The sequence below is a fragment of the Homalodisca vitripennis genome, chromosome 5 (assembly GCF_021130785.1).
Source record: "Homalodisca vitripennis isolate AUS2020 chromosome 5, UT_GWSS_2.1, whole genome shotgun sequence".
Taxonomy (NCBI): domain Eukaryota; kingdom Metazoa; phylum Arthropoda; class Insecta; order Hemiptera; family Cicadellidae; genus Homalodisca; species Homalodisca vitripennis.
The window spans coordinates 166,504,109-166,530,452 of NC_060211.1; the positions used below are offsets into that span (position 1 = coordinate 166,504,109).

Genomic DNA, 26,344 nt, shown 5'->3' on the forward strand with positions numbered 1-26,344 from the left:
TCAATGCATCCCTACGGTATCGGAAGGGATCGCATGGCTGTCTAGCGTGCCGGTACTCTACAGTCTACCGCATGGAGTTCCTAGCGGCTTATCTGGAGGCTATCGCTCGCGTGGAACTGAGTGTCCGAGATCGATGAGCTCAGAGCCGCTCGCGGTGTCAATTGTGGAGGTCAAATTGATTGCAGTGCCCAGAATGATCACAGGTTGGTTTGACTTGATTATACACCGACAACCGTGTTGAGGTTAGATTAAATTGATTTGATTAGACTGATCGAGGTAATTTAGCAAACAGTTTACGGAAGGCTGAGATAAATGTTATGATTTATATTTGAAAAGTACAAATCGTGGTTTGGACAACGATACTTCGGACAGGACTGTCTACCGTGTATGCTGCTACTCTGTTAATCAACACGACAATCAGTCTGCTGCTTTGCATGGCAAGGATGGCGTGTTAAGATCGAATACTCGTGCCCACCGTGAGTGTGCCCGGACGGGGATCGATGAGCCCAAGGCCGTGACCGCGGCCTTGGACGATCAGTTGATTGTAGCCCTCAACCTCTAGCTCGTCTTTCCTCTCATTAATATACCACATGATGTATACCGGCTATTTCGGTCTCTACTGCAAAGTAAAGACTATGTGGCCTTGGCAGGCCACCTGATTGTAGTTCTCCGACTCTTAGTGCATCCTTTCCGGCCACACTGTATCAGCTACATCACACCAAGATGATAGATAACTAAAAATAGATACACAAAATTTACATGATCATAATAATTAGTACGACTTTGAGCCGATCACCTGATTGTAGTTCTTTGACTCTTAGTGTATCTTTCAGGACATACTATATCAACACCACACCGAGATGATGGGTAATAAAAATTAGATACGCAAGATGCCATGACCATAATGATCAGCGTAAACCTTGTAGCCGACCACCTGATTGTATTTCTCCGACTCATAGTGCATCCTTACGGGCGTACTATATAAGCAACATCACACCGAGGTGATGGATAAATAAAAAAATAGATACGCAGGATGATATGACCATAATGATCAGTGTGACCTTGAGACGAGATTGTAGTTCTCAAACTCTTAGAGCATGATGTCTTTGGATACAGTATTCCAGTCACATTATACACCGGAGTATGGGTGGACCAGTAATTGATGACCAAGGCTGTGATCATGACAGTTTTGTGGCCTTGGGTCGGCCACCTGATTGTACTTCTCAGACTCGTAGTGTGTTACTTCGAATGCACTACCCTAGCCATATCATACATAGAGTATGGGTGGACCAGCATTGATGACCAAGGCTGTGATCATGACGGTTTTGTGGCCATGGATCGGCCACCTGATTGTACTTCTCAGACTCGTAGTGCGTTTACTTCGAATGCACTACCCTAGCCATATCATACATAGAGTATGGGTGGACCAAGCATTTGATGACCAAGGCTGTGATCATGACGGTTTTGTGGCCTTGGGTCGGCCACCTGATTGTACTTCTCAGACTCGTAGTGCGTTACTTCAAATGCACTGCCCTAGACCGATTGCTACATCGAGTATGGGTGGACCAAGCATTGATGACCAAGGCTGTGATCATGACATTACTGTGACCTTGGGTCGGCCACCTGATTGTACTTATCGTAGTGAATTACATTACTACCCCAGCCATATCATACATAGAGTATGGGTGGACCAAGCATTGATGACCAAGGCTGTGATCATGACGGTTTTGTGGCCTTGGGTCGGCCACCTGGATTGTACTTCCCCGACTCGTAGTGCGTTACTTCGAATGCACCACATCGGGTGGACCGATGCTTCTAGGTGTCGAACGAGGCGACTCATCTCTTGTGAATTACATTACTGTATTCTCACCCCAAACCCCCACCCCCCCCCCCCCCCACCCCCCCCCCCCCCCACCCCCCCCCCCCCCCACCCCCCCCCCCCCCCACCCCCCCCCCCCCCCACCCCCCCCCCCCCCAGAAATTTTGATTGACTCTTTTAAAAAAATCTATGTTTTTCATGAAGAATTCCTCAAAATGTTCGTTGTCTGGACGAATTATTGCGGTCATTGGTGGTTTCTTTTCTAATGTTAGCGGTGTTAGGTTGGACTTGGTTAGAGAGGTATTGTTTACCCGCAGCATATTTAGCAGTCTGTAAAGAGATGCTAAAATAGTTGGTTTCATTCCTAACTGATGATGTTGTGTTAGTTTTCTTCAGTTTTTGTCTACAGGTTTGGCTGGTTCCTGGGGTTGCAGTTTTGATATTTTTAGTCACGTTTTTTGTCACAGAGGTATTCAGTTTTTTTCTACAGGTTTGGCTGGTTTCTGGGGTTGATGGTCTGATAATTTTAGTCACAGTATTTGTTACAGAAGTATTCAGTTTTTTTTCTACAGGTTTGGCTGATTCTTGGGGTAGTGTTTGAGTCTCTATCTGCTGTCAGGCTTTGAAAATCTGAGTGGTCGTATATTTTACAATTGATTTGTCCATCACTATCTTTATCATCATTAGCTGAGCAGTTACTAGGACAGTTAGGATACGAAGTGGTATATTGCAGTTGTGCTTGTATAGTCTTCATAAATTCCTCAGCTTGGTCTTGCCGTCCTCTTTATGTGAACTAGTTCTAACCCTACAAAGACTAGACTTTTAGGACTTATATCGGGTGTCTCAGTGTTGCTAGTTTGGGTTTCCATATCTTTGAGAGTTTTAGGTTCCCAGTCCTGGCTAGTCCGATTTGTTTTGAACTGAGTGAGGGATTTGACTTCATTTAGAAGTTTGCAGATGGTCTCTTCCTTTTCTTTATCTTGATCTTCAAATAATTTAGTGAGGTCTATCCGGATTTCTTTTTCTTTTTCTAATTGGTTTTCAATACAATTTAAATTTTCTACTGGTTTGTTGTATTTGTTTAGTAATTGTTCCCTGTCATTTTCTAGCTCTTCAATCTGTGATTGGTAGTTTATTTCAGAGTAGGTTTTTAATTCTTCAAAGTCCTGTGTTAGTTTTGTGTTTTTTAAGTGTCATATCAAGTAAGTCCTGCTTTAATTTTTGGTTTTCCGTTAGTAGGGCATTACCAACTTCAGCAGCTAACGAAAGAGAAGTTTCCAAATCCGTTTCTTCTAAGTTGTGAACGTTAAGTAATTTCTCTTGTATTACTCCTATAGCAGAGTTGTTCAGTTGGTCATTAACTGTATCCAAAGTAAGATTTGTAGTTGAAATTTTCAGTTTACATTATTATTGCATTTCCAGTTCTCTATTTCAAATTTGGCATTAAACTTCATTGAATACAATAATAAACTATTTTTGAAGTTTCAAAGTTTTCGTTTGCATTTTTTTTGTCCAAAATAAAAATAAAATTGCTGAAATAAAAAATTTCAATTTTGATAAATTTTGATTTGTTAATGTTTTAATTTTTTAACGAGTTTTTAATATTTGTCAGTGACTTGAGCAGATGGCTTATAAGCATAACAATAAATAATAGCTTTATGGTATAATATGCAAATATCCAGAACCTGAGTATCGATTACATTTGACTTAGTTTTCATATTTGTAAAAATATTATCAATGCAGGTACTGGACTGTGGATATTTTAAAAGTAGGAGTAACTTTAGCTTAATGCGAAATTAATGATGAGTGTTAAGGATCTTAAATGTTTGTTACAAAGGACCTGTTCACACTGAAGAAGCTCAACATCAGCTGTAACTGTGTGACGGAACTGTACGAGATCAACAATCTGAAGGGTGACACCAAATGTTATGAACTGAATATTACCAACAATCCTGTGTGCTCTAACATCGGATACAGAGAATTCGTAATTTATTTGTTACCTAACCTCAGGATACTTGATACTGTTCCCATAAAGTGTAGTGAACGAGTAAGTATGAGAGCTTTTCAGTGTTATGTAGAAGTGTTCAAAAAATTTACCCAACCTCAGGATAATTAATTGATACTGTTCCCATAAAGTGTAGTGAACGAGTAAGTATGAGAGCTATTCAGTGTTATTTAGAAGTGTTCAAAAAATTTACCCAACCTCAGGATACTTGATACTGTTCCCATAAAGTGTAGTGAACGAGTAAATATGAGAGCTTTTCAGTGTTATGTAGAAGTGTTCAAAAAATTTACCCAACCTCAGGATAATTAATTGATACTGTTCCCATAAAGTGAAGTGAACGAGTAAGTATGAGAGCTATTCAGTGTTATTTAGACGTGTTCAAAAACTTTACCCAACCTCAGGATACTGTTCCCATAAAGCCTAGTGAACGAGTAAGTATGAGAGGTTTTCAGTGTTATGTAGAAGTGTTCAAAAAATTTACCTAACCTCAGGATAATTAATTAATTGATACTGTTCCCATAAAGTGTAGTGAACGAGTAAGTATGAGAGGTTTTCAGTGTTATTTAGAAGTGTTCAAAAACTTTACCCAACCTCAGGATACTTGATACTGTTCCCATAAAGTGTAGTGAACGAGTAAGTATGAGAGCTTTTCAGTGTTATATAGTAGTGGTCAAAACTTTCAAAAGATTATTTCAATTCAATTCTTTTCAGTTGTTTTTGTATACATTTTTGTTGACTTGCTAAGTCACAAACTTGTAGGGGACCTTGCCAACAAACACATTGACAGAATTTTTTCATGAATGTTAGTGATATAGCATAATTATAAAGTGTATATTTTTTTTGCTGTTGGAACAGTGGACAAAATATAAATGTTTAATATGCATTAAAACGATTTACAGAGAATACAATTTTTATCAGAAAAAAAGTATATCTAATTTAATTTGCTGTTATAAAATGGAATAGTACGGAAATAATTACTATTGTAGTTGGCAATCTGGTATGTTATATTCCATTTTTCTACTCATTTGTGTTATTGCACTAACCAATATTAATTGATTACACTAGGGTTTTATAGTGATCTTGGTATTGTTTTTATATGATACTAATAGTTTACTTAACTACAAAAATCTTTTATTCTTTCATTACATTTGAAATCATTTTCATTATGTAAAGAAGGTGTGTAAAAACGTGGCATTAAAAAGAATAGTAGGCTGTAGCTTCTTAACAAGTAGATCAAAAAGAAAATTGCCAACAATAAAGAAGTGTACAAATATTATTTTATATAAAAATGATGAAATACAAATTATGTGTCAGTGAAGTTTTCCTTTGATTTATTACACATTTATAACCATTGACATTAATTTGAGTTATCAGGTAGCAGCTAAAATGTTGCTGGAACCGGACATTTTTACAAGTGCCCAACTATATTGGAAACTGGTAGCATTTTTAAACTACAATTTCACAGTTTTAATGGTTACTGAAAAACAAGTACAGTTCTCCATTTAAACATTTTTGTAAATTTAGTAGTTTTTAAGATTTAAAATAGACACTCTGTATAATAAAAGTTATTGATGATGTTTTACTAATTGTTTTAAAAGTAAGTACAGTTATGTTTCTACATTTTGTTGTTATTAAAATTTACGTTTACTCAAACATTTTTAAATGTATAATTTTTTAATGAAGAAGAAATTTAGTTTACATCATGCTTTGGTCACTGTTTAATTAATGAGTAATAATGTAGTAATGATATATAAATTATTTTCATTGAAGTTTTTCTTTGATTTATTACACATTCACTACTCACACTGCCCATGAAATAATAATTATTGTTATCTCCCTTTCTGCTTCAGGTAGCAGCTAAAATGTTGCTGGAGCCAGACATTTTTACAAGTGCCCAACATCTGCGGACCAAATTAGAGCTGTGGAACCAGTTGGCATTACGAGAAATCAACACAGAAACTATCCCGTCTGATGAACCTCCAGTGCCTTTGTTGGTGTTGGTAGGAACATTTATGAACGGGAGAGAGGAAATCGCTAAGGCACTTATCCTCAAGTTTCCCAATCAGGTAATTTGTACTTGTACGTTTTCTAACTCTACTCAATTTTAATGCTACATTTTTAATAACCGGACCATGGCAACTACCCTTCAAAAAATGTCTTCAGATAACCCTTAACTTCCAATCATAATGAAAAAGTTATTCACTAATATCACAGATTCCATTTGAATCATTAAAACTATGATATTTCTAGTAATGAATTATATATGAAATATAATGTGGATGTTTACATCCCAACGAGTGTAGTCTATGTAGAAAGATGATCTTAAACTTTAAATATATAGAGGAGATTAACCTGCCCATAGCTACTATAGTCACATTATAGGATGTCACATTAAAATTTCTGGTCTTCAAAATATTTAGAAACACTGGTGGCATGTATAAAAAATTTTATTGGGTGGAGCTGACATAAAGGTGGGTTTATAAAGTACAAAATATCCTCTAAAAATATTAAGTGCAATTTTTAATATTTGTCTTTCAGATTTGGGGGGGGGCTTGGACCCCCTGAATCACCCCCCTTATATACGCCCATGAGGTACACTGTTTTACCCATACAGTAGAACCCCTCATATCCGGGCCACCATGGGACCGAGCCCCTGGCCGGATAACGATTCGGCCGGATAAAACCAACATACAGTACACAGCACTTGACGAAACAAAACAATTGTACTGTACTGTACTAACCGCACTGGAAATAATCAACGAAACTGTTTACAGGTTTAAACCTATTAGCTCAACTGAGGACAACACAGGAAAATGTAAACAAATAGATACACCAAAATAACGCAAGAGTCGTGGGAGACTAGTGCGTGCAACTGCGCGTCTGCAAGCCGTGGTAAATAAATTTCGATATTGGCTTTCGAGAAGTGGCCGGATAAACCGAGGTGCGGTAAAACCGAGGCCGGATATGAGGGGTTCTACTGTATGCTTGTGACATGCACATCAATAGAATTAATAATAGCAAGAATGAAAACAAGGTATAAAGTCCTTTTTCTTTATGCCATTATATTGATTAAAGTAACTGGGAATGTTGAAAAAGCACAGTCTATTACAAAATTCAAATATCTGTAAAAATATTGTCCTCTATTAGGCCAATTCTGATAAAGTTGAGACTTTTTATTCGGGTTTTCTCTTTGATCAGCTGAATCCAAATAAATATATGAGAGGACTAAACTAGACTTGAATGCCTTATATAAGTGATATCAATAATATTGTCGAAATCTAGTGAATATTGGACTTCCTTTCTGAGGAATAACTTCCAATACTACTATGATTTCACAACCTAAAGAATGTTAAGGAATTATTTATAAATTTTTACTGTCAGTAGATGTTTGAATATCTCTCATCTCCAGTGGCAGATTATCTATTAAGCCTTACAGAACCAGCTAGGGGTGCACTAAAAATGTTTTATCATACATACCAAAAGGATTACAAATTCACAATTTATTTATGGATGGTAAACATTATAAATATTTAATTGAAACATAATCAGCTATGACTACTACTTTTGCATACTATCTTAAAATTATTTACCATCCAAAATTAAAACATTAGTGTTGTACATGGGTTTTTGGATGGGTAGATTTTATTAAGCCTAGTGGTCTAGGATATAGACAATACAACCCTAGATGCCTGAGAATGGGTAGTTAGGAGAAGTCTACAGAATTCGTTGGTGTTGCTCTGTCCCATCAGTGGTAGTACTCAGTCTGGCCATCAGATTGCACTGTGTACAGTTCTGTGCTGTGAGACTTTTAAGTTTTCTATGTCTAAGGGAATTTAATCCACCATTGCTTACATATATTATGGCTATTCAGTGATTTTACGGATTATATGATTTACAGTATGTGTATATTATTAAAATAATTTCTTGATTTTTGTACACCAGTTTTATAGGTATTTAATTATTAATTTTTCTGTATATTTGGTATCACTTAAAAAATGTTACACTCTAGATGTGCCTTTTGTGGATTTTAAATACAACTGACTGAAGACTATCTGTCTCACCGGCTTCCCAAAGTTCCAATGTTAATATTATGAGGGAATTTTTGTTTATTTTAAAACAGCTGATTACTAAAACACACATGTTGCTGAGGCAGTTATTCTCAATCCATTAACAAAGTAACCATCGTCTTATTGGTTTCAAAATCTACACTTGTTTATGAATCCTTCCTCAGAAGGATTCATATTTAAGGCACATATTAACCCATGTATATCATGTGGGTATATTTCTTTATGGTTTACATTCGTACTTTAGTTATAAATTAATAGTACTTGAATTGTTTTGCTATTAAATTTATGCCACTGAGATTACATTATATAAACTGCAGTATGTTAGTTGTCTTTGTTACAGTTGTACAAATGAAAGAATTATCTTTGTTAGAGGTGTAAAAATGAAAGAATTACTGTTTTTACAGGTGTACAGGTGTAAAAAATACACTACATTGCCATTAGAGAAAAACCGTAATACTGATCACCTCAAATCAGTTCCTATAGATGAGTTCAATAACATGATAAAAACTGGAAAACTTATCTTCTATTATAAGGAAATTGGTTTCTTTTTTGGAATGTGTAAGTATAATTCTTAGCTATTTTTAGAGTCTATAAAGGGTGATCAAGAAGCTCACCATACTATTGCTAATTTTTGAAGGACGGCATATAGATTAAATACAATTTGGGAATATATACTGCATGTGGATCAATGCTTATTGAAATTTTTGAGAAAGTCTTGTCGTAGATCTGGATGTCAGAGTTAGGTTAACAGCCTATGGTCATTGTAGTTCCGGTTATGATGATTATGTTAAGTTAACATCCCCACGTTGGTAACTCCATTTGTTGTTCGGAATATGATGGTCCTCACGTCGAATGTAGGTTAGTGCCCACTGTAAGTCATCACATGCAATAAACAATAAATAAACAAAACACGTAATTGTTCAGGTTACGTTCTATGAAAACTCAACGTTGTGGTGTTGTGTATAAAAAGTCTCAATGTGTGTTGAGTCCCACGTCGTGTTGTGAAACCATTTGATTGTTTATCAATGAATTTACGCGTAGCTCAGTCTTAGTAATACAATATAATAACCACTCTGATGTACTTCAGGTTATTAAAAAACTCTCGTTGATTTAATTTGTATAAAATTTATTTACGTACTGTACGTAAATTCGTAGCACCACTTCATTCACTATCATGTAGTTACCATTCATCACACTACAATACTTAAAACCAAACCAAGCGGAATATTAAAATCTCTTCAAAATATTTACAACTTTGAATCACTACTTCACAAGTTTAAAGTAATGATTGAATTCTATGAAACATGTGCTCTTTCGTTAGCAGAGCAACCCACGTGAATCCACTACAATAGTTAAAGACAGAAAAAGTTAAATATTATTTTTTATACACAATTTATAACTTTTAATCACTGCTTCACAAATTTAAACTTATTATTCAGTTTTACTGAAACATGTGCTCTTTCGTAAGACGAGCAAAACTTGTTTCACTGCAATGGTTAAAACAAAAAAGAGCCCGAGCCATGTGCTCCAGTGGTCAGGTTAACAAGACCGGAAGTGAGTTTAGCCTCCGACCGAAACTACTACGTTTTAATTTAATGTTTGTTAATATCGCTTATAGATTATGAATTTCTTTAGTAGCTATTGTAATTAAACTATTTAAATTTATCCCAGTGTAAAGTTGCCTTATCTTTTTCTTTATTTACTATTTTAATCTTATATATAATCAGGTGTTTGTAACTGACAACTCTATTTTCACTTACCGATCTTGCCGCGAACTATTTGAAAATTCAATTTGAATTAAACTGATCAGGTGAAATGCTGTGCAATGCTTTGAGTTAAAATGTTTTAAACTGTGTCATAAACATCAAAGGCACCAAGTACTGTCTCTGACACTCTAAGTACATTTTCTCTCATTCAGAAGGCTTGAATATTCTAACTGAGAAGGCAAAAAGCTCAAAATGATGCTATCCCTTCTTAGAATTCTCGTGTCTAAAATTACGTCATGTTCATAAACAAAATTGCTGTTGAAATACTTTGATTGTAAAGCAACTGTTAGGTGTAAATGGGTACACACAAAGTATTTTTGAAATAGTGGGATAGTATAACATGAGGATTCATGCCTAAGCTGGATCTAATATACAGCTCAATAACTATAAAAATTAAATTATAAATATAACTAAATAAAGTATTATTTCAAATACATGTATAAATTACAGGAATAAAAATGAAATTTGATAAAGAAATAAAAATACAGTCGACTCTCGATAATTTGAAATTGGCGGGACATGCAAAAAAATTCGAATTAGTGAGAGTTTTGAATTACCGAGAGTTTCGATTTATTGAGATGAAAAGAAAACTAATTCGAATTACCAAGAGTTTTTTTATTATACACACAATGTCGTACGGCAAACTAACAAAACTTAAAGAACATTAATTTCTAATGATTAATTGAAAAAATCTGTGATCTTTGATTGCTTTTTCTTGTTGATTCGTGCCTCATCGACGACCTTGTTTAACACAAATAGTGCGTCGATAACATTTCCGGCCCCAACTTCTGTCTGCAAAGAAAAGAAAGAAAACAACTGTCACAGCGTATTTCGTAACAAATGCCGAAAATTATGTAATTTGTTTGGTTGTATTATAACTTATGACATACAGTATTTACATTGAAGTTTTTAAACTAAACAAACAGCTGATTTTACAGCCCTAAGACCCTAAGGTTAAAAAAAGTCTACTCTACTTTTCGGACATCAAATTCACAGCAAAAAAATGATGGATAAATTGCAGTGTGGAGAATATGGCATTTTTAAATCAGTTTAACAAATGATAGGCTAACTACAGTAGTTTATTGCGATGCTTTTACCTGGAGAGAAAAATGGCGCAGCTTTTTTAAGGATGTGCTGGCTTCCTTCAGTGTGACAGGCGGGAACTCCTGGTCTTCCTCATCATTATCAACATCAGGTTGTTCTTCATCTTTAGCGGCCAAGATGTCAGCATCAGTAAGGGTTCCTCATACTGCAACTTCGTCATCAACTTGCACAAAATCTTCAAATGGAACATCTCCTATTACAGGGTGAGATTCCCCAAGGTGTTGGCTGCACAACTTGAAGTTCTTCATCGGGTGTGTTAACACAGAATCCAGACTTACGAAAACAGTTAAATATTGTCGTTTGACTCACACTTTTCCACCTTTTTCAACAATCAACATGGCTGTGAGAATAGAGATGTTTGGAGTTTCATTACTGTCAATTCCATCCAGTACAATCTTGACTATTTCATGTCCGTAAAATGCTTTGAAGTTTTGAATTATGCCTTGGTCTAGAGGCTGCAACTTGGATGTTATATTTGGTGGAAAAAAGTGAAGTTTCACATTCGAGAGATTTGGAGGGTTGTTATGAACTGAACAGTTATCAAGGAATAAGAGGATTTCACGATTTTGTTTTTTTCATGTCGCTGTTCAATGAATTTAACCATTCGTTAAACAACTCTGTTGTCATCCACGCCTTTTTGTTCGAGCTGTAGGTTACGGAAAATGACTGGATAACCTTTAAAAGACCTAGGTTTTGCTCCTTTCCCGATGAGGAGGGCTTCAATTTTTCGGAACCATCCATGTTAACAGTCAACAGAAGAGTTAACCTTTCCTTACTATGTTTTCCCTCCGTGGCATTTCTCGTCTTTAAATATAAATGTCTTGTCCGGCATGCATTTAAAGAATAAGCCGGTCTCGTCGGTGTTAAAAATGTTGTGTGGTTCATAACTTTCTGTTAAGCTGGACAACTCTGCACGCCAATCGGAACACACAAGTCGCTAACGCTAGCGCTTTCCTCACAAACCTTTTTAAAAAATATACCATTACGTTTTTTGAAATTAGTCAACCAGCCTTCGCTTTGCTGCAAAGCTGGGGATGCCAAGCTCTTTAGCATATGCCTTTGCCTATTCTTTTAAAAGCGAACCTCCAACAGGAACATTTTTTATCTCTACACTGTCTAAGCCATGTGACTAAACACTCTTCTAATCTAGGATATTCACCTTTTGTCGTTCTTTTTCTTCCTGCTACGGAAACTCACTTTCAACTATTTTTTGTTTATTTTTTAGAATGATAGAAAAGGTACTCGCAGGGATTTGAAATGTTTTTTGCAACTTCCGACTTCGCTTTACCACTTTCTAACCGTCGGTGATCACTTCTTTCTTTTCCGAAAGAGAAAGACATTTATATTTTTGCTTAGTAGCCATCACGACAAACACTTCTTACACACAACAAACACGACTTCCACACAACATGGCGCAAACATAACCAACACTGCAAAGAGTATGCTCTGGGACACAGGAATGCAAAGTTTCTTGTTATGACAGGAATAAGTTGAAATGCGTGTTTCCCACCGGCCGACTCTCAATTCGAATTACTAAGAGTTCTGTCGAGTGAACTTCGAATTACTGCGTGTTCTGTATCGGCCTAACCTCAATTCGTTTACGTCATTTCGAATTTATAGAGAGTTCCGCCGACAAGACTTCGAATTACTGCGTGTTTCAAAAATTAGTCTGTCCCTCTGTTAAGTTCGAAATACCGAGTGTATCAAAATGCATTGAAAAAAATTTCGAAATATCGAGAGTTTTTCAAGGGGACCGGCGGCCTTTTCGTTCGAATTACCAAGAGTTTTTGAATTATCGAATGTTTGAAATTATCGAGAGTCGGCTGTAACAACTTATACTTACTAAAAGTTTTAAAAATACAATGTTGGTGCTTTCGGAGATAACTGAAAAAGTTTAATTGTAAGATGTTGGTGCTAAAAAGAGTCATGTATTTTTGTATTTTATATATTTTATTTTTGATTACTTTTTCAAGATGAAATAGAAATAAAGAATATTTTTATTTTTAATAGCATTCAATTCCTTAAAGTATCCACCCACCATCAATGCATCATTCTGTTTGTATGTTAGATAAATAACATTAAAACATTATTTTAACAGTTAATACAAAACTTGCAACATCAAACTTACATAAATGCAGCCACTTAACTAAATTATCAATTGAGAAGGTGTAATGTGATCACACATTGTTGAAGCAATGTTTTGTTCATTCCATTTTATAAGCAGTTACTTCAGGTCAGGAAATCTTGAGCAATTTTTCAGCAAAATTTCCAGCTATCTTTATCCATTTCCAATCAACAAATTTGTTGACAATATCCAAGTAGAAAGTTCATTTTTTTCAATCCATCCAGTGAGTTACTTAATTTGAATAATACGTTGAGCAAACTATCAAGATATAATAGAAATGTTGTTATTTTTCCCATGTCTTGTTAAAAATTGTTATTTAATATGAATAAAATAAAATAAATTTGAACTTGACACACCTGAACTTTTAATTTCTGTTACAGGTCAGGATGAAATAAGTACATGCATAGTTGAGGGCAAAATTGGTCTAGTTGATACAACCTTGGAAGCAGCTTTGGTAATGAAATATTCTCAGCTTCGCCCATTTCTGGTTTTAAGCGTTACTGAAGATGTTGAAAGCTACAGTGAAAAACTGAAGAACTGCTTCATGGATTTGGATTTGTGGACTAAATATAATCCTGCAGTTTCCAAAAATCTTAACTCTGGTATACAGAACAATTATTGTACTATATAGTGATAGTATACACTCTTGAATAATAAGTATATTACTCAAACATAACTTCTGGTACAAAGTGTGCTACATGTTGATACTAACTATCTACATTTTCGTAGACAAACTTATTTATTGGCTGAGCTTTAGCAAAGCCAAATTTGTGAGGCTGAAAAAATTTATTTCTGCCTGTCTGTCCGCACAATATATTAAACACAAACTGGCGTATATTTACTTGAAAATGTGGATGAAGCTTCATTTATATAAATAAAAAAATCTGTTTGTACATGGGGGAAGGTTGAGAAAGATTTCATTTGCTGACTCTGTGAATTTTGCATGAAACTCCATTTCTACAGGAACGAGTTCAACAATGCGTCTTTTTTGTGTCAACCTAATTTTTGTATGATTGTCTGTCTGTCTATCTGTCCACATGACCTCTCAAGACTGAAATGAGCTATAGATTTTGAACTTTTCCATGCAACCACCTCTGCGAAGCCTGTTAAGAGACGTGGTGTCATACTTCCGTCTTGTTTTTATTTTGGGGACTGTGAATCAATGATTAGCTGTATAAACATTTTTAATATTTTCAATTTAGTTGATAGTGACTTTGCTAGACCTTTTAGGAAAAAAGAACAAGCACTGAAAAAATATTACATTTGTTACTGTTTGGTGTGCTAGTTTATACCATTACTGCTTCATACATCCAAAAATAAAGACAAAGCCCTGTGATTCTCATACTAAAAGGAGACTCTGAACCTAGAAGTCTAATACCTAGAATTTATACTAATTACATCTTAATTGTGGCAAACTTGTACAAAAATATTCAGTCACAGTTTTATAAACCGAAAAAGCAGAAAGGCAATATTTTTACATATTTACCCCAATTAGGCATAGGGTAGTGAGATAGATTATCTACTAACCAAGGTCATCAGGTTTTCACGTTTTCTTCAGTGAATCTTACTACAATTGAAATATCGTTATGTTACAGACATATCAATGTACTTAAGAACTTTATTGATTCTTTCATGTATGATCTACTGGGTCCAGGAGCTGTAATCAGCACAAGTACTCTAACAGCAGTATCAGGACTCATGATACATTTACTGTTCAAATATATTTGTTTTCATGCACTTAAATTTATTTAAGTTAACATTTTTATGGGAATTTTAACTTCAAATCACTTGTATTTGACTTATGTAAAATAGGCACTTGATGGCCATGATATTTAAAAAAACCGAAGGCATGAGCCAATTGGATGCTATAGACTCACACTCAGAACAATGCTTAGCTTAGGCAAACTTATAACAATTAAAAATTATAATACAAAAATATTATTATAAACCTGTTCTCAAACACTGAGAAGCAATAGTAAATTACAGAACCGAATGAAAATATTCAGAAAGTATTATTTATTAGTCATTGCATCACATTACTAAAAACATATTTAATAACTGTAATGGAATTTCATTTGGATTCCCATGAATTCTGCCACATTTTATGTCAAGTAAAATTGAGGGGAATTAGCATTGGAAGTAGAAGAACTATTGTCAAAAGAATACAATTTGGCTAACTAATTCCATCTATTAGTATCTCAAGAGGAGTGTGATAGCTACTGTTTTCCCTGGCATCTCTAACGCCATCAGGGCAGAATTTAACTTGATTGTAAACCGTAAGTGTGTGGTTTTAAAGACATTCTGACCCTGATGGAACTGTGATCCATTCCTTCAAATAAACCCATAAATATTAAAAGGCTACCTATTTTAGCTCTGGAATCAAATTAAATTCAGAGGAATAGAGGCACACATCCCAATTGCACATGTGGCCAACATAATAAAGTCATCCATCATCAATATGAATGTTCTTTGTATGAAAAGTCAGTTTTCGTTTCATTTTATTCTTCTCAAAATTATAACTCAATCTATTAGTGAAAAATCTTTAGAGAAAAGCAGTCTAAACAATTTATTTTAGAATATACTAAGATATATTGCAAATTTAATAAAAGTTTTAGCAAGGAGTTTGTTTAAAAATATTGATTTTTTGGTGAAATAAAACAAATAATTAAAATGTACCTTTGCACTTGCCAACCGCCCCTGGATGATTTAACCATGGACATTAACTTGTACATATAAAAGAATTTTGCATAGACATCTCCGTGAAAACCACTGATGCGGGATGGGTATTCACAAGTGATATTTTTATTGCAAACCAAAATTGATTTCATGGACTACCAATGGGGAAAAATAATAGTTTGAATGTTCCACACCGTTGTAACCTATAGATAAAATTCTGGATTTAGTTAAATACTCAACACAGTACTTACACACCTATATAAGTATTCATTTCGCCTACCAAGATGTCTCATATAAGATATGTAATTAATTTTATCATACTTTTAGTAGCAAAATATTTTGTGTTAAATGGAAAACATCTAGTAGCTAGTATCGTGTTATGGATTAGTCTCTTTTCCAATACAGCCCCTCTTTTCATTTTAAGGGGCGTCCGGGGTCCATTTTGGATCAAAAATTTCAATTTTTATTTTTTGGCATTTTTGTATTCTTTGGAATCTTACGAGTATAATTTGACATATCATACATACAATTTGGACGAGTGCAACCTTATGTAATTAATTTATTTGTAATGGCCTGCACTGTATTTTTCGCTGGCAGGGCGTCAGAGCGAGGGATGTATGTTTATACATACTACAGTTTGTAATAATATAAGCTACACATACTTGTTGTGTTGGTAACACTGTTTGTTCTTTACTGTCATATGGTTCTTTCTCATTTGTTGTCATCTGTTATAACCAAAGTTTCTGTGTTATTTGCTTTGTGAATTGTGTGTGTTTACAAAACAGTTTTCATAGTGATTTCTAAGTTTGTATAGTAGTGGTATCGTTTTAAAATGCCTAGATTCAAGAAAGCTTTCAAGAAGAAGGCAAATACATTCAGTGGGACAAGAAACCCAGGAGGTAAATCTACAGAAGGCCTAGATGGTTCTACAACTTCTACCAGCAATGCTAGTCTAGGTCCTAGCACAACTAGCCTAGATTTTCAAACTCCATCAGATCCTATAGACAGTTCTTCTGAGAAGAAGGTTAGTGTTCAGTTGGAGAAATATAGAAACTATGAAGGAGGTTGTGGATTTGATGCAGGTCCAAATGACATTGTAAACCTGGGTAGGTTAGAGGTTTTGCTATCAAGCATAGGCGTATGTGTAAAGTGCAAGGGATCGCTTTCAATATTTACATCTAACCGACAAGGACTGAGTGTGAAACTCAGTATAAAATGTAATTCTTGTAAATATGAGGTGTCTGAATACAATAGTAACAGGAAATGGCAAGAGAAGGCAGAAGTAAATGTAAGATTAGCTTACGCTTTCCGGAGCATTGGCAAAGGAGAGCGAGCCGCTCAGACCGTCTGCGCAATGATGAATTTGCCTAGCCCCCCCAGAATTCAGGGACTATAACACAATGCTTGCTAATGCTGCAAAAGAGGTGTGTGAGGACTCCAATGAAACAAGCTATTCAGAAACAATAGAAAGAATGTGATGGTGAAAGAGATATAACAGCAATTTTTGATGGCTCCTGGCAGAAACGCGGGCACTCATCGCTAAATGGTTTCGTTAGTGGAATCAGTGGAGTGAACGGTAAGGTGATTGACGTAAAAATTCTATCTAAGTTCTGTAGATGCAAAAATAGGCTACAACAAGAGCATCAAGATGGATGTCCTGCAAATTACCAGGGGTGAGTGGGGGAATGGAAGTTGAGGGAGTTTTAGAAATGTTCAGGGAATCCGAAGCTAAAATATGGTGTGCGATATAAATATTATTTGGGTGACGGCGACAGTGCGTCCTATTCAACTGTTGAAAACGCTAAACCATACGGTCCTGATTTTCATATAGAAAAGAAAGAGTGCAATTAGGCCATGTGCAAAAAACGCATGGGCGCACGCCTACGCAAACTGAAAAAAGACAATGGGAAAAACTAAAACTTCCCGATGATAAAAAACTATTGGGGGAAAGGTAGGTTGACTCTTGAGGCTATAAATGAAATTCAAATTATACTATGGGCTGGCAATTAGAAGAAATGTTGACAGTCTGGAAAAATATGAAGAGGGCTGTTTGGGTGGAGGAGTATTTCCATCTCATTTCAACAAATGAAGAACCAGCGGCACAGTTTGTGTCCGAAAACTGCTGATACGTGGTGCAAAATACCAACAAGCTATCCAGAAGAAAGAAGCCTATGACCACAATGAAACACTTCCACATTGCCCCTGTAGTAATGGAACAGGTTAAACAAATTTTCAAGGACTTAGCTAACCCCACGTTGCTGGCGAAATGCCTTCATGGACAGACCCAAAATCCGAGCGAGTCGCTAAACAGTGTGGTGTGGTCGCGTATTCCAAAATCGACATTAGTTATGAAAAAAGACCCTTGAGTTTGGTGTTTACGAAGCCATTGCCTGTTTCAACAAAGGAAACATTGTTAAATGTGAAGTACTTAAGAAAGTAGGTATTAATGCCAGGCAAAAACTTGTGTTAACGTTATGAAGCGATTCGACAAGATGCGCATAAGGAAGGCGCCAAAAGGCTGGGGTGGAAGACATTGAAAAGAAAGTGTCGCCAGAAGCGGGAGGCAGCTAAAAGACGTCTGGAAGATATATATGAGCAGCAGGAGGATCCAGATAACCCAGCATATGCAGCAGGAATGCACTGAGGTACATGAGTCACTATTGTTTAGGTTATAGCCTAGAATAAATGGAATTCCCGAAAAACTTGTTTTTTTTACACTTCGGGTACCCATATCTTCCAAACTATTCGAGGTATTAGTATAGTTTTTGTTTTGTTTTGTTCACAATTTCATGGTTTTTATTTACAGCACAGGAAATTTGGTTTTAAAACCTAACACCAATTCTACAGGGTTGCAAAGTCAAAATTTTTGAATAAAAAAAGTAAAATTTTTGAAAAATTTTTTAAAATACCTAAAATAAAGTTATTTTAGAAATTCCTGTGCCATAAATACTCTAAAAGACATACATAACAAAAATAAAAAAAATTAGATTAGGTTACGTCGTAAGGTTTTAGAGATATGTGTACCTTAAAATGACTAATTTAACATGCGCAGCATATGGCCCCCGGACGCCCCTTAATGTCATGTGATAATTACTTGCATTGGAATATCTCCTTTACTTTCAATTAGTAATGGTATTTTTTCATATACAGAAAATTAAAATTATTTACAATGTAGTTAATATGTTTATTAGTTAACACAAAATTAACAAGTGCTTGAGTTTGTTCACAAGTAAATATTTCATTTTTTGTAAATAATAGTTTTACCTATTTGTAGACAAAATATGTATATATGGATTATCATTTCATATCTTTATTTTATATGTAGACTGCTGAAATGTATGTTTGTCATTGTTTTATTTCACATAAATATGGATTTTCCAAGGACAAAAACCAAAGCGGTGGTCAGAGTCAAAACCTGATAATTTGAAAGCTAAATCATCTCATGAAAGCATCATTAAAACACCGAGCTTCACTACTTCTGATGTAAGTTTTACTCTGTTGAGTTGTATTTATTTTCTCAACTCATTGACAACTGTATTCAAGTTGTACGTTTAAATACAAATAAAGCATTAATTAGTAATAGATATTCAGAAATTCAATCCATGCAGGTTGATAAATTAAAACTACTGGGAGTACACTGGCAAAATAAAGCATTTTGAAAGGTTTAAAACCTGCATTCTAATTTGGTTCCAGTGTTTTCACATTTTATTAATTGTAAATACACAATGTACTAGCTTTTGCATGACTTTTTTGTGAAGCAAGACATAAAAATTGTAACACCTCTTTCAAAATGTAAGAAATATTTGTATTACATACACAAATAGGTAAAGAGCTATTTATATCAATTACAAAATACTGCATTGGTTACTTTACCATGATGATGCTTTATATAAAACCAATTAACATAGAAGTCAGTGATGATCATTAAAAGTAACTCATGTCCCATTTAGTCCCATCTTGGTACCAAACTAAACCGTTTTTCAGGAACATTACCAGGACAGTGATATATATCTCAAGTATCCCCATTATCTGGAAAAATTTCCATTTCTAGACCATATACATACTGTCAAACTGCACCAGACAATAAAACACATGGATTTGTACAGGGTTGACATGATATCCTGAAGTATTTTAAAGTCATTGATGGCACTAAGGGAAGTTCAATCTCCACATTGCATTCGATCTTTCTACTTCACAAGCTTGAAAACTTGTAGCCTCAAACAAAGATTTTACAGGGTAGGCAACATATCTCCAAACAAGATTTGCATGAGTCAGGGCCAGTGGTAGCCATTTAGCTATCTTGTGCAAAACAATCTTTTCTCACTTCCTCCCATCCTTTCGTGTGATAAAATGTTTGAAAGAATCACAAGCAAGGGGAAAGAGTATAATCAATCTGCAAACATTAGGCTACCTTCTGTAACTTAGGGAATGCTTTACCACCTAATGTTTGGGCAAAACATTTTCTTTGTTTAAAATTCACTATTAATGATGGATGTTTGACGTTCCAACTTCAAATGGATGATTTGAAAGGATTAGACATTTGTCTTCATCATTGATTGCAACAAGAGAAACTGTTGAAGATTGGTATGCCTCCTTCTTTAGGTTTAAAATCTTATAAAATAAGGCTAAGAATGCAAAAATGTAAATATTTTTAAGATGAACTTTTTAAAGTCAAACGTAACGGTTTTTGGCATAATATTACTTTTATAGTGTTTGCGTATAGGGTGCTACGGAATCGTTATACTTAACATTAACATTACGCATTGTTATATTGTTCCTGTTTTATTCTGTTGTCTGCCATAATATTGTGTGATTCTATGATAACTGTGTGTAGCACAAGTTGTTCTTGCATTTTCGACTAAATGTCAGCTCTTCCTTGATCGTCTGTTGAAGACTTTACTTTAGTCACACAGTTCGGATAGCTACTGCTTGTTGTTGTTGCATTTCATCCATCCTGGAGTATATTATGGTTTTATTTCTAGTAATTATTGTACCGTGGAAATATCCAATGCACAAATAGACGATTGGCTTATGTTTACATGATATTGACACGGACACGTATAGTGAAAATGACACACACACATATATATATAGTCTACAAATCTGTCTCTGAAAAATACAGTAAAAAATCAGCAAACCAACATAGAATAAGCTACAAAAGAAAAACGTTAAGGGGTTAACAACAAAATAGTTGTATATTATAAAACATAAGAATGTACCTGAAATGCAGCATCAAATCAGGAAAGTATAAATAAAAAATTATGATATAGCAAAGATGCATTGCTAAAAGACAATGCTCATGCAATAGTAGGTGTATTGGGATTAAGGAAGAGTCATAGTATGGCTCAGTGTCACAGCAGTATTTCTAAAAGCTGACGATATGAAATAAATAAATACAGAGGAGAGTTTATGTTAAAATTCAATGTTGCAATTCGACTACCACACATTCTTGTGTTGAGTGTTCTAGCTCACTGAGTGTGAGGTGTTCTAGTTACTGACACATATCACATGGTGCCAATTTCAAATTAATTGATGCTTTATTAGTTCTACCATAAACTTAACTATTATTTGGCTCAGTCGGTTTGTAGGCATTTCACTTATAACTGTTCCATTGTTTTATAATTGTTAACTGCCTTATAATATAAATTACATTTTTATTTTATACAAATGTAGGTAAGATGAGGTTTAAGACACATGAAAACGTATGAAAAGGTGAATAAAATAAACCTCAATAATAATACTAATCAAACCTTTAAGGGCATAAATAATGAATAATCATATTAGTTTATGTACCGGTACACAAATAGCCCTCATTGCTGAAGAAGGAGGTATGTACACAAATAGCCCTCATTGCTGAAGAAGGAGGAAAAGACTTTCTCATGGTCACCATTTTTGAGTTAGCTGGAAATGTCCAAAATACATATACCACATCCAACTAAAATGTTGATATATACAGTACACTGTAAATTGAGATGCGTATAAAGACTAGAATATCAATATTTGTGTTGGGTCATTTAAATAAATTTTAAAAGGCACTTTTTACATATTTTTTAGGCTGATATAATGCAAAACAAAGGAATGTATAACAAGAGATAATAATAAGATTCACCCATCAGGTGTCAGCTACACTTCTAGAGGATCAGGTACGCCGTAAACAAGTTATCCATGTTACTCATACCAATAAACTCAATACACATTTGAGACTTATACCATTGGTTTTCCAATTTATATTACACTATGTAAATACACTTTTTAACAGTATTAACATGTGTATCTTCATGGTATAACAGTTAAATCTTTGTAAAGCTTGATAGTTTTTTTTGTTCTTTTAATATTAGATAATGCTTTTATAATACAGTTCTGAAATATCTTGAGATTTGATTACTATATTAATAATACTGTATATTAAAAGTCAGAATCCTGTATATTAGGCAACTAGAAAATTAAAGTTTTGTTATTTTGTTAATAAAGAACTATTGTATTTGTACACTTTCTTCAACTGTACTGTTTTCATTATTATTTGTCACTTATAATAATATTTCTGATTTTCAAAACATATGATTCTCCTATATATTATAAGTAATAAATTAATTAATACAAAATTGATTTATTGAGATGGAATTTGGACAGCAAGATATATTGTTATTTAACTTCAGAATGAAAACTAGAATTACAAACACCCTAATACTTAGATGCATTTTTAAAATATAAAATATATTGGATGGGAATAGTAGTTTAAATTATAATAGTATAAATAGCAACAGCTTACTAAGAAGTAGAATTTAAAACCAAATCATACATTTATTTGAATTGTTATATTTCTTGAGGCCTTCTTGACTAAAACTCAAATTCATATGTAGTATTCAGTAATAGCCCATTCTTAATAGTAGATTTTGATCTGTTAGTTAAAAAAGATTCAGTCCTATCTAACATGACATAAGATGCAAGTTTTGTTTAAAGTTAAATAGGAAATACACTCATTTTGTACACTTTGCGATTTTTAATTTTGGCATTCTATATTAATGATACTCATTAGCATGCAATGTAGAGAAATTGCCCAGGTTTAAATAACAAAAAAAAAAGTTTTTAAGCTACATGTTTTTATCCTTGGAAAAATATAATAAACAAAACAGTGCTCTTAAAGTACTGATTTAATTCCTATTTATGGAAACCACCATTTATAAATATATTATATTTATAAATCCATTGGAAAGGTCTACCTTAAATTAACAATAGTTAAATTAGGTGTTGTTGATTGATCAATGTTTTAGTAACTGAGAAAAAACCTGTTTCACATATTTTATTTGACTTTACATACAAACGTACCAGAATAAAAAGACAAGTGATTGGTACATATTAACTTTTTGGTGGTTCCATATAGGTTATGTATGAAAAAATGTAAAAACATCTATTTAATATTAATATTTTTAATTTACTTTTGTTGACTCTGAAGCAAAATAAATGTTTCAGAATAGATGTATAATAGTGGATACCCCAAGCTACCAACAGGTGGGTTGCGTAGTGTAATATCATACTTTGTTATCACTATATGCAGATTATAATAAAATTCCACACTTTTCTGTGCAGAGTAAAAAAAAATGGTTTAAGATAACAAATTGTAGGCTCTAGTTTGTATTATACAAAATCAGTTATTGCATCAATTACTCTAATTATATATAATGCATGCATTTAATTTAATTTATTATTTAAAAGCATAATATATTGTATCATATAATCAATCAAGGACGTAGCCAGCAAGAGAGTTCAAGGGACCAGACACCCCCAATTTTCAATTTTTTCAATTACTTTTTTAGTAAACGATTATTATTATTTTAAATAATTCAGTATTACTGTCATTTACTATCGTTCTCAACAAAGAAACAGGTCAAGAACTTTTTAAGGAACAAAATGGGGCCTTACTCTCTTTGTCCACTATGGGAAAATATCAGTTTTCTGGACCCCAAAAATTTTTTCCTGGCTACATTCTTGCGTATAATGAACCTTATTTAGAATTAAAGTAACTTATGTACTTTATTTAATATTACCAAGCATTAGGATTTTAATTTATTTTCTCAGTAATTTCCAGCATTTTTGTGTATATCTGCTTAGTAAGCATATTGATTTATAAATATTATGCTTTTCCATCAGGGTCATTATGCAGTGAGTGTTTGAAAAAAGGATCAAAAAGGTATTTTGAAACTAATTATGATACTCAGGAATGTAAAACTTCCAAAACATTAATGAACAACAGCAATACTTGTACCTCCAACAGCCTTGATGTGAGTTAATATAAAATAATATAATTTCTATAATTTTCATCTAGGCTAATAAACAAATTAGTTTTTAAATTTAATTTGCACTATTTAACTTGTTAACTGAGAAAATGTTTTAATCAATTTATTCTTGATATAGTCAGGATTATGTACCTAAATATACATATACTATGTAAGGAGTTTTAATCAGTAACTGTATTTGCTAGTTTTACACTTTGCATGGGAAAATGTAGATAGATAGTGGTTAAAACAGTTTATCAATTTAAATCCATTTGCAGAGTCATTTAAGTCAGTCGTTACCAATTTCTAAATGGTTTGACCAATTGAAATAAAAATTTGAGGATTTTTGTTGGTTCAATGAGATTTACTTTTGGGTGTGTAAAAAATGTAGGGGGCAACCCAATATGAAATTTTCAAATGGCAAACTCCCACATGTGACACATTGTTGGAAAGGAAATAAAAATATTGTTTTGACTCAAACCAGAAGTTGCTATCACCATTCTAAGATGGCAGCCGCTAAATAGGGTTTTTAGCAATTTACAAACTGATTTGCATGAAACTTAGATTGTAGGGGTCTTTCAGGTAAAAAAAAAACGCATAACTGATATCAGTTTTTAAAATTACCCACTCATTTTGAAGATGGTGACATCAAACAAGGGGAAAAAGTATTATCCATTGTCTCCCAGTCTTTTATTGGAGGATTTGAATAAAAATCAGGGGCTGGGCGGTTTTTCAGGTTGCAAAGAATGAATATTTTTCAGTACCTACACATTTTCAAGGTCTCGGCATTAAATTGGCATGAAACGAACCCCACTCATGCCTCTCCATCCACACAACCGATAAGGCATGTTTGAAGAAAACCATGTCTTTTGTACGAAGAGCCAGTCTTCAAGGGGCTGCTCCCTAATATATTTTGATACTCCAAAAAGTAGGTATTATTAACCCACAAAGATCCCCAAATTGTTACTTTTAATAAGTCAAACCTGTCTAGAAATGACAGGGATGGCCACTGACTTTTGCGTGACCCTTTATGTTATTGAAAACATACTATGGAGTGGGTTGACAGTTTTTATTGTAGTTTGGTACAAAATTAAAAGGTATACCCTTTGTCGAACACAGTAAAAATTTCTATAATTTCAAGTTGAACACAAAATAAAGGTTGTCTAGTATGACTTTGTTGCTTGTTAACATTAAGCACAAAAACAAAAAATAAAGTTTAAATAAAAATTGTATTGTCTGTTTTGTAAAAATTAACAGTTTTAAAAAGTCTAAAAACTGCTTAATATTTGTAATGGTCCACTTTATAAAAACTAAAACCAATTTTAGGCTGATAAAACTAATATTTTTTTGTCATCATTGACCATTCTCGTTAGTAGTGTATTGGCTGTGAGGACAGCAAACCTTAAATGTAAGTCTAGATCAGGATACATATTAATTTATATTCTTTATTTATAATTTATATTAGATTTTCAAATAACAAACTAAGAAATGAATTTATGGTTAGGAGATGTAAATAATTATGTTTCACAAGTGCATTTACTTCAAATTATTTTGATAGTTTCAGGGTCCTTACATATGCCTTGCAGAAGAATAAAACTATTTTAATTAGAATCTCCACTTAATACAAAGGAATGTTTAGGTTTTTTTTTAATTGATGAGTGCATTATTAGATCAAACTAATGCAAAGAATTATACCATCAATATACAATCCACAATTTTAAATTGGAATAATTTTTGTTTGAAGTTATCAGCAATTCATGTTTTACATCATTGTATTTTCTTATTGATACGCTTCTAGACGTATGCTTGCATATACACAGTTCTAGAGATTCCTGAAAAATTAACAAGATTTTTGACATTTGTAATTGTTAATTATTACAAGAATAAAGCACTATTTAACATTTAACAATGGCACACGTAAATTCTGTTATACTTTCAAGTCAACCATTGTCAATAATAAATTTCAAACAGAGGATTTCTGGAAGTTAAAAGAATTACTATCAAGGAAGAGATTGGTCCTTGAAAAATTGTGTTTCAATTGTCTTCTCTTTAATAGTAATGAACGAATTTCTTTTATCACATTTTTCCAGTGAAAAATACATGAAATAAATTACAGTGATGGTGATTACAAGTAAGCAAGATTATAGAGCCTTCTCTTTCAGTTTGTATCACAGTAATTTGTCATATATACAACATTTAAAAAGGTTTTATTATTTTAATTGAAGTGTAGTTAAATGAATTCATGTTATAATTAATTGCATGTTTACTTTCTGAGTTGCAGCCTGATATTGCTAAATGTGTCATGGCGGACAGTAAACAGCAGCCATCACCAGAAAAACACAGAAGTTTGGATTTAAGTAGATCAGGTAAATCTACATAAATGTACATTCTGACAACCAATTTCAGGGTTACCTCAGTTAATAAAGATTACAAAATTTGGGTCATTGACACAGATTCAATTAATCCTATGGCAAGTTTTCAGTACCATACTTTATAGCCTAGTATTTGC

At 33.7% G+C, this 26,344-nt stretch overlaps 1 protein-coding gene across 1 annotated transcript; it reads left to right on the plus strand.

Annotated features, from left to right (window-relative positions):
• Positions 1-1,280: 1,280 nt before the first annotated feature.
• LOC124363698 (leucine-rich repeat and guanylate kinase domain-containing protein-like) lies at positions 1,281-23,841 on the plus strand. The gene is made up of 8 exons (XM_046818960.1): positions 1,281-1,739; positions 3,657-3,866; positions 5,675-5,890; positions 8,296-8,449; positions 13,267-13,488; positions 18,945-19,045; positions 21,617-21,705; positions 23,711-23,841. The coding sequence occupies exons 1-7, from the start codon at positions 1,281-1,283 to the stop codon at positions 21,656-21,658; spliced, it is 1,404 nt and encodes a 467-aa protein (XP_046674916.1). The 3' UTR covers positions 21,659-21,705; positions 23,711-23,841.
• Positions 23,842-26,344: the final 2,503 nt, after the last annotated feature.